This window comes from Oncorhynchus kisutch, linkage group LG2, assembly GCF_002021735.2.
Source record: "Oncorhynchus kisutch isolate 150728-3 linkage group LG2, Okis_V2, whole genome shotgun sequence".
NCBI lineage: Eukaryota > Metazoa > Chordata > Actinopteri > Salmoniformes > Salmonidae > Oncorhynchus > Oncorhynchus kisutch.
In genome coordinates this window covers 67,412,458-67,430,683 of record NC_034175.2, presented here as the reverse complement: position 1 = coordinate 67,430,683, position 18,226 = coordinate 67,412,458, and the positions used below count along the sequence as shown (strand labels likewise).

The window sequence follows — 18,226 nt, the reverse complement described above, 5'->3', positions numbered from 1 at the left end:
AATCTCGGGAGTTGATAGTCTTGAAGTCATAAACAGCAGAGCTGCTGGCAAAACGCACGAAAGTGTTGTTTGAATTAATGCTTATGAGCCTGCTGCTACAGGAAATGGAAAATAAATATTTCTGTTACATTGCACAACCTTCAATGTTATTGTAACGGCGTTCTTCGTTTGTTGAGAGAGAGTCGGACCGAAATGCAGCGTGGTGGTTAATCATGATCTTTAATAAAGAAAACGGCGATACATGAAATAACTAAATAAACAGGAACAATCACCCACGAAAGACAAAGCGAACTCAGGCTACCTAAATACGGTTCCCAATCAGAGGCAACGAGAAGCACCTGACTGCTGATTGAGAACCGCCTCAGGCAGCCAAGCCTATACAACACCCCTAATCAGCCGCGATCCCAAATACTACAAACCCCAATACGAATTACAACAACATAAACCCCTGTCACACCCTGGCCTGACCAAATATATAACGAAAACACAAAACACTAAGACCAAGGCGTGACAGAACCCCCCCCCCCCCCCCCCCAAGGTGCGGACTCCCGGACGCACCTCAAAACCAAAGGGAGGAGGTCTGTCATTGGTGGCGGCTCCGGCTCGGGACGTGGACCCCAGTTCATTAATGTCCTAGTTCCTCCCCTTCGCGTCCTGGGATAATCCACCCTCGCCGCCGACCATGGCCTAATAGTCCTCACCCAGAACCCCACAGAACTGAGGAGCATCTCGGGACTGAGGGGCATCTCGGGACTGAGGGGCATCTCGGGACTGAGGGGCATCTCGGGACTGAGGGGCATCTCGGGACTGAGGGGCATCTCGGGACTGAGGGGCATCTCGGGACTGAGGGGCATCTCGGGACTGAGGGGCATCTCGGGACTGAGGGGCATCTCGGGACTGAGGGGCATCTCGGGACTGAGGGGCATCTCGGGACTGAGGGGCAGCCCGGAACAGAGGGGCAGCCCAGTACTGAGAGGCAGCCCAGTACTGAGAGGAAGACCCAGTACTGAGATGAAGCTCAGGTAGGTAGTAGGCTCCGGTAGATCCTGGCTGGCTGGCGGATCTGGAAGATTCAGGTTGACTAGCAGATCTGGAAGATTCTGGTTGACTAGCAGATCTGGAAGATTCTGGTTGACTAGCAGATCTGGAAGATTCTGGTTGACTAGCAGATCTGGAAGATTCTGGTTGACTAGCAGATCTGGAAGATTCTGGTTGACTAGCAGATCTGGAAGATTCTGGTTGACTAGCAGATCTGGAAGATTCTGGTTGACTAGCAGATCTGGAAGATTCTGGTTGACTAGCAGATCTGGAAGATTCTGGTTGACTAGCAGATCTGGAAGATTCTGGTTGACTAGCAGATCTGGAAGATTCTGGTTGACTAGCAGATCTGGAAGATTCTGGTTGACTAGCAGATCTGGAAGATTCTGGTTGACTAGCAGATCTGGAAGATTCTGGTTGACTAGCAGATCTGGAAGATTCTGGTTGACAGGCAGATCTGGAAGAATCTGGTTGACTGGCAGATCTAGAAGATCATGGCTGACTGGCGGATCTAGCTGCTCTATGCAGACTGACAGCTCCTTGCAGACTGACAGCTCTGGCTGCTTCATGCAGACTGACAGCACCCTGCAGACTGGCAGCTCCTTGCAGACTGACAGCTCTGACTGATCCATGCAGGCTGACAGCTCCTTGCAGACTGGCAGCTCCTTGCAGACTGGCAGCTCCTTGCAGACTGGCCGCTCCTTGCCGACTGGCAGCTCCTTGCAGACTGGCTGCTTCATGCAGACTGACAGCTCCTTGCAGACTGGCAGCTCCTTGCAGACTGGCAGCTCCTTGCAGACTGGCAGCTCCTTGCAGAATGGCAGCTCAGGCTGCTTCAAACAGGCAGGAGGCTCCGGCAGCGCTGTATAGAGAGAAGGCTCTGATAGCGCTGAACAGGCGGGAGACTCCGACAGCGCAGGAGAGGAGGAAAACGCTGGCTGCGCTGAACAGGCGGGAGACTCCGACATCGCAGGAGGGAAGGAAGGCTCTGGCTGTGCTGAACAGGCGGGAGACTCCGACAGAGCAGGAGAGGCGAGGCGCACTGTAGGCCTGATGCGTGGTGCGGGCACTGGTGATACTGGAGCGAGGACACGCACAGGAAGCCTGGTGCGGGGAGCTGCTACTGGAGGACTGGTGTGTGGAGGTGGCTCTGGATAGACCGGACCGTGCAGGCGCACTGGAGCTCTTGAGCACCGAGCCTGCCCAAGCTTACCTGGCTCGATGCCCACTCTAGCCCGGCCAATACGAAGGGCTGGTATGAACTGTACCGGGCTATGCACCCGCACTGGAGACACCGTGCGCTCACTAGCATAACACGGTGCCTGCCCGGTCTCTTTAGCCCACCGGAAAGCACAGGGAGTTTGCACAGGTCTCCTACCTGGCATAGCCATACTCCCTGTAAGCCCCCCCCCCCCCAATAATTTTTTGGGGTTGCTTCTCGGGCTTCCTTGCCAACCGTGTTCCCTCGTATCGCCGGCTCCTATCTCCTGCTGCCTCTGCTTCCTCCTTGGGGCGGCGATATTCACCAGGCTGAGCCCAGGGTCCTCTTCCGTCTAATATCATCTCCCAAGACCAGAAGTCCTTATATCGCTGCTCCTCATGATTAACAGGGAGAGTTGGCTCAGGTCTGACTCCTGACTCTGCCACTCTCTCCCTGAGCCCCCCCCCCAATACATTTTTTGGGGTGACTTTCGGGTTTCGCTCTGCGCCGCCGTGTTTTCCTTTTCGACTCCATTCGCCTATAGCCTTCCTCGCACTGCTCAAGCGAATCTCATGCGGGCTCCTGCACTCTCTCTGGGTCGGCCGCCCACCTGTCGATTTCTTCCCACGTCGTATACTCCATGCCATTGCTGTCCATAACGTCCTCCTTTCGCTTTTCCTGCCTGTTACCACGCCGCTCGGTCCGTATGTGGTGGGTGATTCTGTAACGGCGTTCTTCGTTTGTTGAGAGAGAGTCGGACCGAAATGCAGCGTGGTGGTTAATCATGATCTTTAATAAAGAAAACGGCGATACATGAATTAACTAAATAAATACGAAAACAACAAACGGAACGTGAAACCTAATACAGCCTATCTGGTGAACACTACACAGAGACAGGAACAATCACCCACGAAAGACAAAGCGAACTCAGGCTACCTAAATACGGTTCCCAATCAGAGGCAACGAGAAGCACCTGACTGCTGATTGAGAACCGCCTCAGGCAGCCAAGCCTATACAACACCCCTAATCAGCCGCGATCCCAAATACTACAAACCCCAATACGAATTACAAAAACATAAACCCCTGTCACACCCTGGCCTGACCAAATATATAACGAAAACACAAAACACTAAGACCAAGGCGTGACAGTTATGTCATAATTGCGTAAAATTCCGGCAAATTAGTTCGCAATGAGCCAGGCGGCCCAAACTGTTGCATATACCCTGACTGCGTGCAATGAACGCAAGAGAAGTGACACAAGTTCACCTGGTTAATATTGCCTGCTAACCTGGATTTCTTTTAGCTAAATATGCAGGTTTAAAAATATATACTTCTGTGTATTGATTTTAAGAAAGGCATTGATGGTTATGGTTAGGTACACTTTGGAGCAACGACAGTCCTTTTTCGCGAATGCGCACTGCATCGATTATATGCAACACAGGACACGCTAGATAAACTAGTAATATCATCAACCATGTGTAGTTATAACTAGTGATTATGATTGATTTAAGTTTAATGCTAGCTAGCAACTTACCCTGGCTTCTTACTGCATTCGCATAACAGGCGGGCTCCTCGTGAGGCGGGCTCCTCACTCTAACGAGTGTTGGACTAGTTAACCGTAAGGTTGCAAGATTGAATCCCTGAGCTGACACGGTCAACATCTGTCATTCTGCCCCTGAACAAGGCAGTTAACCCACCGTTCCTAGGCCTTCATTGAAAATAAGGTGATGAACAATCGGCAAAATCGGCGTCCAAAATGACAGATTTCCGATTGTTATGAGAACTTGAAACCGGCCCTAATTAATCGGCCATTCCAATTAATCGGTCGACCTCTACTTACAACAGGCCTTCAAGCCCTCAGTTCAGCCTCTCTCAGCCTATTGCGGACAGTCTGAGCACTGATGGAGGGATTGTGCGTTCCTGGTGTAACTTGCACAATTGTTGTTGCCATTCTGTACCTGTCCCACATTTGTGATGTTCAGATGTACCGATCCTGTGCAGGTGTTGTTACACGTGGTTTGCCTCTGCGAGGACGATCAACTGTCCGTCCTGTCTCCCTGTAGCGCTGTGTTAGGCATCTCACAGTACGAACATTTCAATTTATTCTCCTGGCCACATCTGTAGTCCTCATGCCTCCTTGCAGCATGCCTGAGGCATGTTCACGGAGATGAGCAGGGACCATGGGCATCTTTCTTTTAGTGTGTTTCAGAGTCAGTAGAAAGACCTCTTTAGTGTCCTAAGTTTTCATAACTGTGACCTTAATTGCCTACTGTCTGTAAGCTGTTAGTGTCTTAACATTGAACAGGCATGGGAAACGGTGTTTAAATCCTTTGCAATGAAGATCTGTGAAGTTACTTACCCTGTCTTTGAAAGACAGGGTCCTGAAAAGGGGCTATTTCTTTTTTTGCTGAGGTTGTTTTCCAATAGTGTTATGTTTTTTCGTGCTATTTTGTATGCCATGTTTGATTGTGTAAATGTCTTCAGTTTGTGTAAACTGTAAGGAAGAAATAATAAAGCCAAAGTCAGTCGCTCTTTTTCGCTATTTATAATATATGAATGTGACCTAAAAATAGAATTACAAAATCCTTCGTAATTGAAAAAATTAAAATTGATTGTAGCCTAATGGCAGCCATGAAATAAGCTTCAAGTAGACCTACAAATATTATAAAATGAAATAATTGAACATGAAGTAGCCTAGTTTAGGCCTAGGCTACAAGTTAATTGACTTTGCCATAGACCTAATGTGTTGACCTTTAGGTTATTGGTTGAGCCACAGTGAAATGTGTGAGCTTTTAGATAATAGTAGCCTACTGGTCTAAGCGATATATTGAAGCGGCTCCAGTGTAACCTAATAGCTTAAAACTAGATAGGTCTATCGATTGCACATACATGAAAGTGATGTCAATATGTAGCCTAATCAGGCTATCATATAATTTGGTTACCTCTGTTTTATTTGTTTAGAACATTAAACTATTTTTTATCAACTGACTTTTTCGGCAGTCACAGAGAGACAGATAAACGGCTTCATTCTATGTTTATCGATGAACTTAGACTTACAATGCTTTTGAGAAACCTGCCCTGGTTAATGTCATGGATACGCTAGAGGCCAAACACCTGGCTATTGTCATGGATACGCTAGAGGCCAAACACTTGGCTAATGTCATGGATTTGCTGGAGGCCAAACACCTGGCTAATGTCATGGAGTTCAAACAGAAGGTAAATATCATGGATACGCTGGAGTAAAAACACCTGGTTAATGAGAAGAGAGGACCTCAGTTGACATCCCACATAGGGCTCTGGTCAAAAGTAATGCGCCTTATATAAGGAATAGGGTGCCATTTCATACACTGCCCTAGTTGGTCCAGACCATGCTTAGGATGGGGCAAACAGAGTTTTTTTAAATGATCAGATCAATATGTACTCACTCTGAGTGTGACCTGGGTTGTGTGATTGATTGGTTATCACTTAGGTGCAACTCAGTCTATCCATCAGGTTAGGTCAGGATTTTACACGCAGGGATAGTATGAGATTGTAGGCCGGCGGGTGTCCAGTGTCAGTCCTGAAGAGCTACTGAGTTATGTTCCTCCCCAACACTAGTGTGTTGGAGCAAAGGCTGGAGCAAAGGCACGCACTTCCAGGAGGCCAAATTTCCAAACCTGTCTGAGAAATCATCCAGCACACACAACTGACAATTCTTGTGTGTATTTTTGTTTGTGTGAGATTTTTGTAATCGTTTTGTTTGTTTGTCAGCTGGTGGACCAATGAGCTGTGTATGTGTACCAGCGATAAAGCTTGCCCAGTCGATAGGGCTTTGTGTGTAAATGTTGCTAATCCCTCCACACACAGCACCTCCCCAGAATATAATGTTCTCTGCTTCTGCTTAAATACATTAATCTGGTGTACAGATCACAACAAAACACTTTGCGTTAGATGGAGAAACAGACCGATACTAGAAAAGCAGAGATCCTGCAAAGACACATTTTTGACTTTAAAAACTTTACCAAATGACGCAAGCATGTTAGAATCAGCTTTTCGAGTAGAATTTAGCAAAACTAGCGCAACAGATGGCTTGTTGTTTTCTTACTATAATGATCGGATTGTGTTAATCCATCTTTGATGTTCTGCGTACAGGTTTCGAAAGGGTACCAATATTGTGCCTGGTGATTTTAAGCCCCCAAAGATGTATTTGTCTGTGAAACTAGAGTCTGAAGCCTGTAAATCATAGAGCTAGGAGCAACTCAAATCTGACTTATTTTGGTTATGTTTGTTTACTTTATGGTTCCCTCGTCACCTTGTATTAGAGAACACTAAATGGTAATTACATGCTAATAACTCATGAATTGCGTCATGTCCTCGACCTATGAGGTTGTTTCATCATTGCGTTAGGGTAGGTCGTTGACACAAACCATATCCCCCTTTTTTTGCGTACTTTTCTACTCACCCCTCTATTTCCTATTCCTGTGCTCACAGGAAGGAGTGGAGGTGAGGGTGGCACGCATCTTTAACACCTTTGGGTCCCGGATGCACATGAACGACGGCCGTGTGGTCAGCAACTTCATACTGCAGGCTCTACAGGGAGAGCCCCTCACCGTACGTCCACTATAATTACCACTCTTACTATGGTTACTACTGTCACTGCTACCACTATTACTACTACCGCTGTTACTACTACTACCACTGTTATTACTGTTACTACTATTACCACTGTTACCCACTACTACCACTGTTATTACTGTTACTACTACCACTGTTATTACTACTACTACCACTGTTATTACTACTACTACCACTGTTATTACTGTTACTACTACCACTGTTACCACTGTTACTACTGTTACTACTACTACTACCACTGTTATTACTGTTACTACTACCACTGTTACTACTGTTACTACTACTACTACCACTGTTATTACTGTTACTACTACCACTGTTACTACTACTACCACTGTTACTACTGTTACTACTACCACTGTTATTACTACTACCACTGTTACTACTGTTACTACTACCACTGTTATTACTACTACCACTGTTACTACTACCACTGTTATTACTACTGCTACTGTTACTACTATTACCACTGTTACCCACTACTACCACTGTTATTACTGTTACTACTACCACTGTTATTACTGTTACTACTACCACTGTTATTACTACTACCACTGTTATTACTGTTACTACTACCACTGTTATTACTGTTACTACTACCACTGTTATTACTGTTACTACTACCACTGTTATTACTGTTACTACTACCACTGTTACTACTGTTACTACTACTACTACCACTGTTACTACTACCACTTATTACTACTACCACTGTTACTACTACCACTGTTATTACTACTACCACTGTTACTACTACCACTGTTACTACTGTTACTACTATTACCACTGTTATTACTGTTACTACTACCACTGTTACTACTACCACTGTTATTACTGTTACTACTACTACTACCACTGTTACTACTACCACTGTTATTACTACTACCACTGTTACTACTGTTACTACTACCACTGTTATTACTACTACCACTGTTATTACTGTTACTACTACCACTTACTACTGTTACTACTACTACTACCACTGTTACTACTGTTACTACTACCACTTATTACTACTACCACTGTTACTACTACCACTGTTATTACTCCTACCACTGTTACTACTACCACTGTTATTACTACTACCACTGTTACTACTGTTACTACTATTACCACTGTTATTACTGTTACTACTACCACTGTTATTACTGTTACTACTACCACTGTTATTACTGTTACTACTACCACTGTTATTACTGTTACTACTACTACTACCACTGTTATTACTGTTACTACTACCACTGTTATTACTGTTACTACTACTACTACCACTGTTACTACTACCACTTATTACTACTACCACTGTTACTACTACCACTGTTATTACTACTACCACTGTTACTACTACCACTGTTATTACTACTACCACTGTTACTACTACCACTGTTACTACTGTTACTACTATTACCACTGTTATTACTGTTACTACTACCACTGTTACTACTACCACTGTTATTACTGTTACTACTACTACTACCACTGTTACTACTACCACTGTTATTACTACTACCACTGTTACTACTGTTACTACTACCACTGTTACTACTGTTACAACTGTTACTACTACCACTGTTACACTGTTGCCATCTGTTACTGCTTCCACTCTTACAACTATTAATGCTGCCACTTTTACTACTGTCATTACTACCACTGTTACTACTGTCATTACTACCACTGTTACTACTGTTACTGATGTTACTGCTGTTACTACTAATACCACTGTTACTACTGTTACTACTAATACCACTGTTACTACTGTTACTACTAATACCACTGTTATTACTGTTACTACTACCACTGTTATTACTGTTACTACTACCACTGTTACTACTGTTACTACTATTACCACTGTTACCCACTACTACCACTGTTATTACTGTTACTACTACCACTGTTATTACTGTTACTACTACCACTGTTATTACTGTTACTACTACCACTGTTATTACTGTTACTACTACTACTACCACTGTTATTACTGTTGCTACTACTACTACCACTGTTACTACTACCACTGTTACTACTGTTACTACTACTACTACCACTGTTACTACTATCACTGTTACTACTGTTACTACTAATACCAATGTTACTACTGTTACTACTAATACCACTGTTACTACTAATACCACTGTTACTACTGTTACTACTAATACCAATATTACCACTGTTACTACTAATACCAATATTGCTACTGCTTCTAATACCAATGTTACTACTGTTACTACTAATACCACTGTTACTACTGTTTCTAATACCACTGTTACTACTATCATTACTACCACTGTTTCTACTACCACTGTTACTTTTACCACTGTTACTACTGTTACCGATGTTACAACTGTTACTACTACCACAATTACTACTACCACTCTTACTACTACCACTGTTACTACTACAACCACTGTTGCAACTGTTTCAACAGCCACTGTTACTACTGCCGCTGTTACTGCTGTTTCTACTACCACTGTTACTTCTGTTACTGTTACTCTGTTACTCACTCTCTGTCACTGACACTCTGTATCACTATCTCTCTCTGTCACTCTCACTCTAAATCACTATCTTTCTCTGTCACGTTCACTCTAAATCACTCTCACTCTGTCTGTCACTGACACTATGTATCACTATCTCTCTCTGTCACTTTCACTCTAAATCTCTCTCAATGACACTCTGTATCACTATCTCTCTCTGTCACTCTAAATCACTATGTCTCTCTCTGTCACTTTCACTCTAAATCTCTCTCACTGACACTCTGTATCACTCTCTCTCTGTCACTGATACTCTGTATCACTATCTCTGTCACTCACTCTAAATCACTATCTCTCTCTCTGTCACGCTGTATCACTATCTCTGTCACTCTCACTCTAAATCACTATCTCTCTCTCTGTCACTGATACTCTGTATCACTATCTCTGTCACTCACTCTAAATCACTATCTCTCTCTGTCACTCTCACTCTAAATCACCATCTCTCTCTCTGTCACGCTGTATCACTATCTCTGTCACTCTCACTCTAAATCACTATCTCTCTCTCTGTCACGCTGTATCACTATCTCTGTCACTCTCACTCTAAATCACTATCTCTCTCTCTGTCACTGATACTCTGTATCACTATCTCTGTCACTCACTCTAAATCACTATCTCTCTCTCTGTCACTCTCACTCTAAATCACTATCTCTCTCTCTGTCACGCTGTATCACTATCTCTGTCACTCTCACTCCATCACCCTCTACCACTCTCACTGTCTCCTCACCCATACATTTCCTCTCATCTCACACACTCTACCAGCTGTAGTATTACCATCACTCATTCACTCAGTCAGACAGATGGACAGACAGACTTGTCTCTCTGGTCCGTCATGTAGCACCTACCTGTCTTTCTCTGAATATGTCAAGAATCTGATTCTGAATAAGATTGTTTCATATCACCTTGTTTATATAGGTGTATGGTAGTGGATCCCAGACGAGGGCCTTCCAGTATGTGAGGTAAGCCTGACCGAACACATCTAACACTGTTCACAGAAGCTTACATTTTTATCTTGCTCTCCATTTGTTGATGTCTGTGTTGTCTGTGTATCTCTGCATGCTGTTTCTGTGAATGTGTCCGACAGATTGGATTAGAATTGTGTATTCAGGTGTTGTATTCAGTGGATACGGGCAGAAGACCGACGGCCCGCTGGGTAGCTTAAATGTCGCGCTCTCTTTAAGACACGATGTCTCTCAGTGGAAAGGGGAAGAAAAAAAAAACATGCCTGAGCAATATGGTTATCATCACTTTGTGTGTTTGTGTGTGTGTGCAGATATGGGTGTGTGTGCATGCAGGTGTCTGTCTCTCAGCAGAACATTGTGGTGGTATGTGGTAGCGTTAATATTCTATGGGCTCTGAAGGCCCAGACCATTAAGCATGCATGTTCTCTCTTCTAAGGGAAGGGAAGGTTGGATAACCAGGGAGGGAATCTTCCCAAAGATCACTAATTCTTTCTAGTAATTGACAGTATTTCAAAGGTGGAAATGGCTTTGTTCATTTGAAAGGTGGCAGTGTTTGCTTTTCACACAGACTGATAGTTGGGCTCGGTTGGAGGGGCGTAGGGGTCTGGATATATCAACTTTGTAACACTCGCAGGAATCTGGAGGCAATGGACAGGCGGCTGGCTGGACATGGGAACTCCGACCACAAGTTTTTTTAGGGGAGAGAAAGGTAATATTTGCTTTAGATTACAAAGGTGGTGGGATAAAATGCTAACACCCCTCTCTCTCTCTCTCTCTCTCTTCATCACGTACACGTACACACACACACACACACACACACACACACACACACACACACACACACACACACACAGACATGCACACACACACACACACACACACACACACACACACACACACACACACACACACACACACACACACACACACACCGCCTCATCCACATCCTCAGTCTTCAAAGGTTTTGGCGATTGCTGTGTGCATGTCTGTCTCTGTGTGTGTGTGTGTGTGCATGTGTGTGTGTTTGAATGATCTTTGGAGAATAATTTAATCAGCCCTGCTTTCATCGACGGTGCAGTCTGATCTCACACAACACAACACACACACACACACACACAAACATTCTGCAATTTAGAAGGAGCGAGATCAAAGGAGGATGGGTATTTGAAGCTCTCCTATCATCCTTCGGGGCAACCGTTTACCTGGAACGTGAATGTCTTTAATTAGGCTTGTATAAACAGCTTGATGCAACCTCTCCTCTAAGTTTTCTCCTCTCTCAACCAGGTCCTATGACAGCCTGACTTTGCTTAATGACTTCCATAGTCTGTGAATCAGTGGATTTGGTGGACTTAAGAGTCCCATTTCCCTACCCAGGACGTTACATTGCCAAGCCAAGACTCTGGGTGACATTTTATTCTTCTGAAAGAACATGGGCAGAGCACTAAGTAGCTATGAAATGTTAAAAAGAGCATCGCTGCAATTATTCAAAAAGACTTCTTCAATGAAATGTCACCCTCAAAGTAAAAGTCACGTTCAAACATTTGATAATGTCTAAGACCAGCAAAGCATGTTATTGTAACCCACCATTATTACACATATGACTGTCTGCCCTCAGTCTTACCTCACAGACCTCCCTCACAGACCTCCCTCACAGGCCTACCTCACAGGCCTCCCTCACAGGCCTCCCTCACAGGCCTCCCTCACAGGCCTCCCTCACAGGCCTACCTCACAGGCCTCCCTCACAGGCCTCCCTCACAGGCCTCCCTCACAGGCCTCCCTCACAGACCTACCTCACAGACCTACCTCACAGACCTACCTCACAGACCTACCTCACAGGCCTACCTCACACTTATTGTGCCTCGCAGACCTCCCTCGCAGACCTCCCTCACAGACCTCCCTCACAGGCCTCCCTCACAGACCTCCCTCACAGACCTCCCTCACAGGCCTACCTCACAGGCCTACCTCACAGGCCTACCTCACAGGCCTCCCTCACAGGCCTCCCTCACAGGCCTCCCTCACAGGCCTCCCTCACAGGCCTCCCTCACAGACCTACCTCACAGGCCTACCTCACAGGCCTACCTCAGACTTATTGTGCCTCGCAGACCTCCCTCACAGGCCTACCTCACAGACCTCCCTCACAGGCCTACCTCACAGGCCTACCTCACAGACCTCCCTCACAGGCCTACCTCACAGGCCTACCTCACAGGCCTACCTCACAGGCCTCCCTCACAGGCCTCCCTCACAGGCCTCCCTCGCAGACCTCCCTCACAGGCCTACCTCACAGGCCTACCTCGCAGACCTCCCTCACAGGCCTCCCTCACAGGCCTCCCTCACAGGCCTCCCTCACAGGCCTCCCTCGCAGACCTCCCTCACAGGCCTACCTCACAGGCCTACCTCGCAGACCTCCCTCACAGGCCTACCTCACAGACCTCCCTCACAGACCTCCCTCACAGGCCTACCTCATAGGCCTACCTCGCAGACCTCCCTCACAGGCCTACCTCACAGGCCTACCTCACAGGCCTCCCTCACAGACCTCCCTCACAGGCCTCCCTCACAGACCTCCCTCACAGGCCTACCTCACAGGCCTCCCTCACAGACCTCCCTCACAGGCCTACCTCACAGACGTATTGTGCCTCGCAGACCTCCCTCGCAGACCTCCCTCACAGACCTCCCTCACAGGCCTACCTCACAGACTTATTGTGCCTCGCAGACTTGCCTCGCAGACTTACCTCTGTCTAGCACGAATTCAAGACGGCAAACCTTTTGTCACTTCCCACGATGCATTTCACCTACGTGGCTGAGGCCTCGGGAGAGCCAGAGGGAGACAATGTTGACTCCGATACTTTAGCACCTGACGATGCTGATTTGGGCGTGGTGTCACTTGGAATTGTGGGAGACATTTGGACCTTTTTATATGATGGTGGCAGGTGGAATAGGAACTGTTTTTATCACAGCACTCTTTAATTTGTTCGTTAGCGCTGTCTTTGTCTCTCCTTTCTCTGTTCTGCTACTAGATGTGAGTCTTGTTGCTTTAAGACCATTATTTATTTTAGGTGGTGCAGGAAACTAAAGCATTAGTTTATAATCCATGTATGTTGTCTTGCCCTGCAAACTAAATCTACAGAGGAGTTTTCTCATCTATACAGATCCTTACAGCATTGTCTGTGTATTTCATCAATGAACCCGAAGGTACCTGTTGTAGCAATTTCTGGGTTCATCCCACCAGCGTGGATTTGTTATTGTGTTATTATTTATAGGGGCTTCATTAGAACTGGCCCACAGAAAACACCTTGCATAATATCACAGGATCGTTTTGTGAATGATTTGTGCATCATTCGTTTTTTTTTAAATTAAAAACTATTTTATTTAGTCAATTTAACATGAATAAACCATGTAGAGAAAAGGAGGTCTATATTGATGGATGGCTGATGAGCAGGTAGCCAGTTGAAGCCTGTTCCCAGTGGGAGCATAGTGGTTGTTAATGTGATCAGACCAGTTGGAGCCTGTTCCCAGTGGGAGCATAGTGGTTGTTGATGTGATCAGACCAGTTGGAGCCTGTTCCCAGTGGGAGCATAGTGGTTGTTAATGTGATCAGACCAGTTTGGGCCTGTTCCCAGTGGGAGCATAGTGGTTGTTGATGTGATCAGACCAGTTGGAGCCTGTTCCCAGTGGGAGCATAGTGGTTGTTAATGTGATCAGACCAGTTGGAGCCTGTTCCCAGTGGGAGCATAGTGGTTGTTAATGTGATCAGACCAGTTTGGGCCTGTTCCCAGTGGGAGCATAGTGGTTGTTGATGTGATCAGACCAGTTGGAGCCTGTTCCCAGTGGGAGCATAGTGGTTGTTAATGTGATCAGACCAGTTGGAGCCTGTTCCCAGTGGGAGCATAGTGGTTGTTAATGTGATCAGACCAGTTGGCGCCTGTTCCCAGTAGGAGCATAGTGGTTGTTGATGTGATCAGACCATTTTGGGCCTGTTCCCAGTGGGGGCATAGTGGTTGTTAATGTGATCAGACCAGTTGGAGCCTGTTCCCAGTGGGAGCATAGTGGTTGTTAATGTGATCAGACCAGTTGGAGCCTGTTCCCAGTAGGAGCATAGTGGTTGTTAATGTGATCAGACCAGTTTGGGCCTGTTCCCAGTGGGAGCATAGTGGTTGTTAATTTGATCAGACCAGTTTGGGCCTGTTCCCAGTAGGAGCATAGTGGTTGTTAATGTGATCAGACCAGTTTGGGCCTGTTCCCAGTGGGAGCATAGTGGTTGTTAATGTGATCAGACCAGTTGGAGCCTGTTCCCAGTGGGAGCATAGTGGTTGTTGATGTGATCAGACCAGTTGGAGCCTGTTCCCAGTGGGAGCATAGTGGTTGTTAATGTGATCAGACCAGTTTGGGCCTGTTCCCAGTGGGAGCATAGTGGTTGTTGATGTGATCAGACCAGTTGGAGCCTGTTCCCAGTGGGAGCATAGTGGTTGTTAATGTGATCAGACCAGTTGGAGCCTGTTCCCAGTGGGAGCATAGTGGTTGTTAATGTGATCAGACCAGTTTGGGCCTGTTCCCAGTGGGAGCATAGTGGTTGTTGATGTGATCAGACCAGTTGGAGCCTGTTCCCAGTGGGAGCATAGTGGTTGTTAATGTGATCAGACCAGTTGGAGCCTGTTCCCAGTGGGAGCATAGTGGTTGTTAATGTGATCAGACCAGTTGGAGCCTGTTCCCAGTAGGAGCATAGTGGTTGTTAATGTGATCAGACCAGTTTGGGCCTGTTCCCAGTGGGAGCATAGTGGTTGTTAATTTGATCAGACCAGTTTGGGCCTGTTCCCAGTAGGAGCATAGTGGTTGTTAATGTGATCAGACCAGTTTGGGCCTGTTCCCAGTGGGAGCATAGTGGTTGTTAATGTGATCAGACCAGTTGGAGCCTGTTCCCAGTGGGAGCATAGTGGTTGTTGATGTGATCAGACCAGTTTGGGCCTGTTCCCAGTAGGAGCATAGTGGTTGTTAATGTGATCAGACCAGTTTGGGCCTGTTCCCAGTGGGAGCATAGTGGTTGTTGATGTGATCAGACCAGTTTGGGCCTGTTCCCAGTAGGAGCATAGTGGTTGTTGATGTGATCAGACCAGTTTGGGCCTGTTCCCAGTGGGAGCATAGTGGTTGTTAATGTGATCAGACCAGTTGGAGCCTGTTCCCAGTGGGAGCATAGTGGTTGTTAATGTGATCAGACCAGTTTGGGCCTGTTCCCAGTGGGAGCATAGTGGTTGTTAATGTGATCAGACCAGTTTGGGCCTGTTCCCAGTGGGAGCATAGTGGTTGTTAATGTGATCAGACCAGTTGGAGCCTGTTCCCAGTAGGAGCATAGTGGTTGTTAATGTGATCAGACCAGTTTGGGCCTGTTCCCAGTAGGAGCATAGTGGTTGTTAATGTGATCAGACCAGTTTGGGCCTGTTCCCAGTAGGAGCATAGTGGTTGTTAATGTGATCAGACCAGTTTGGGCCTGTTCCCAGTGGGAGCATAGTGGTTGTTAATGTGATCAGACCAGTTTGGGCCTGTTCCCAGTAGGAGCATAGTGGTTGTTAATGTGATCAGACCAGTTGGAGCCTGTTCCCAGTAGGAGCATAGTGGTTGTTAATGTGATCAGACCAGTTTGGGCCTGTTCCCAGTGGGAGCATAGTGGTTGTTAATGTGATCAGACCAGTTTGGGCCTGTTCCCAGTAGGAGCATAGTGGTTGTTAATGTGATCAGACCAGTTTGGGCCTGTTCCCAGTGGGAGCATAGTGGTTGTTAATGTGATCAGACCAGTTTGGGCCTGTTCCCAGTGGGAGCATAGTGGTTGTTAATGTGATCAGACCAGTTTGGGCCTGTTCCCAGTGGGAGCATAGTGGTTGTTAATGTGATCAGACCAGTTGGAGCCTGTTCCCAGTAGGAGCATAGTGGTTGTTAATGTGATCAGACCAGTTTGGGCCTGTTCCCAGTGGGAGCATAGTGGTTGTTAATGTGATCAGACCAGTTTGGGCCTGTTCCCAGTGGGAGCATAGTGGTTGTTAATGTGATCAGACCAGTTTGGGCCTGTTCCCAGTGGGAGCATAGTGGTTGTTAGTGTGTCATACAGCCTGGTAAACTTCAGTGGCTTTTTAAAGGCCACTGCATTCCTTTCCATGCAGCAAGCCACTTGGACCTACCACTGCTAATTATGCTACAGTGGCTGAGACGCAAATACAGTACCAGTCAAAAGTCTGGACCCACCTACTCATTCCAAGGTTTTTCTTTATATTTACTATTTTCTACATTGTAGAATAATAGTGAAGACATCAAAACTATGAAATAGCACATATGGACTGATGTAGTAACCAAAAAAGTGTTAGTGATGATGATGGACAGCTTGATGACAGCTTTGCACACTCTTGGCATTCTCTCAACCATCTTCATGAGGTAGCCACCTGGAATGCAGGTTGTGTGGTGACAAGGTAGGGGTGGTACACAGAAGATAGCCCTATTTGGTAAAAGACCAAGTCCATATTATGGAAAGAACAGTACAAATAAAGAGAAACGACAGTCCATCCTTACATCAAGACATGAAAGTCAGTCAATACGGAACATTTCAAAAACGTTGAAAGTTTCTTCAAGTGCAGTCACAAAAGCCATCAAGCACTATGATGAAACTGGCTCTCATTAGGACCACCACAGGAAAGAAAGACCCAGATTTACCTCTGCTAAAGAGGATAAGTTCATTAGAGTTACCAGCCTCAGAAATTGCAGTCCAAATAAATGCTTCACAGAGTTCAAGTAACAGACCTATCTCAACATCAACTGTTCAGAGGAGACTGCGTGAATCAGGCCTTCATGGTCAAATTGCTGCATAGAAACCACTACTAAAGGCCACCAATAAGAAGAAGAGACTTGCTTGGGCCACAAGCAATAGACATTAAACTGGTGGAAATCTGTCCTTTGGTCCGATGAATCCAAATTTTAGATCCTTGGGTCCAACCGCCGTGTCTTTGTGAGACGCAGAGTAGGTGAACAGATGATCTCCGCATGCCTTTTCCCCCGTAAAGCATGGAGGAAGAGGTGTGATGGTGTTGGGGGGCTTTGCTGGTGACACTGTCTGTGATTTATTTAGAATTCAAGGCTCACTTAACCAGCATGGCTACCACAGCATTCTGCAGCAATACTCCATCCCATGTGGTTTGCGTTTAGTGGGACTATCATTTGTTTTTCAACGGAACAATGACCCAACACACCTCCAGGTTGTATCAGGGCTATTTGACCAATAAGGAGAGTGAAGGAGTGCTGCATCAGATGACCTGGCCTCCACAATCACCCGACCTCAACCCAATTAAGATAGTGTTGGGTGAATTGGACCGCAGAGTGAAGGAAAAGCAGCCAACAAGTGCTCAGCATATGTGGGAACTCTTTCAAGATGGTTGGAAAAGCTTTTCAAGTAAAGCTGGTTGAGAGAATGCCAAGAGTGAGCAAAGCTGTCATCAAGGCAAAGGGTGGCTACTTTGAAGTAATATATTTTGTTCTGTTTTACACTTTAGTTACAACATGATTCCATAAGTGTTATTTCGTAGTGTTGATGTCTTGACTATTATTCTACAATGTAGAAAATAGTAAAAAATAATAAAAAACCATTGAATGAGTAGGTGTCCAAATGTTTGATTGGTACTGTATGTGCGAGCAGACAGGCACGAGTGCACAGGCGCACCCACACACTCACTCACAGGCACGGCAACACTCTCTTGTGCTAACAGGCACATACTGTACAGTGGTTCTTCCTTTAAAAGTTGCGTCATACTGCAGCGCAGCTTGCAGGGTGCTGCGGTATGGGATGGCACGACGTCATAGTATTTTACTGTCAGCCATTGTTGCCATTTAATACTAGTTTGACCACCAGAGGGCGT

General features: G+C 46.0%; 1 protein-coding gene across 2 annotated transcripts in view; it reads left to right on the top strand.

The window, feature by feature from the left end:
• uxs1 (UDP-glucuronate decarboxylase 1) overlaps window positions 1-18,226 on the top strand; it is a 118,663-nt gene that overhangs the window by 77,304 nt on the left and 23,133 nt on the right. The window contains exons 10-12 of one of the 2 annotated variants that reach the window (XM_031800319.1): window positions 6,710-6,829; window positions 10,294-10,337; window positions 10,909-11,053. In XM_031800319.1, coding sequence (XP_031656179.1) covers window positions 6,710-6,829; window positions 10,294-10,337; window positions 10,909-11,038 — 294 coding nt within the window. In that variant the 3' untranslated portion in view covers window positions 11,039-11,053. Of the gene's footprint in view, window positions 1-6,709; window positions 6,830-10,293; window positions 10,338-10,908; window positions 11,054-18,226 lie in introns of those variants that run through there. The other variant, XM_020460918.2, reaches the window with a different exon arrangement.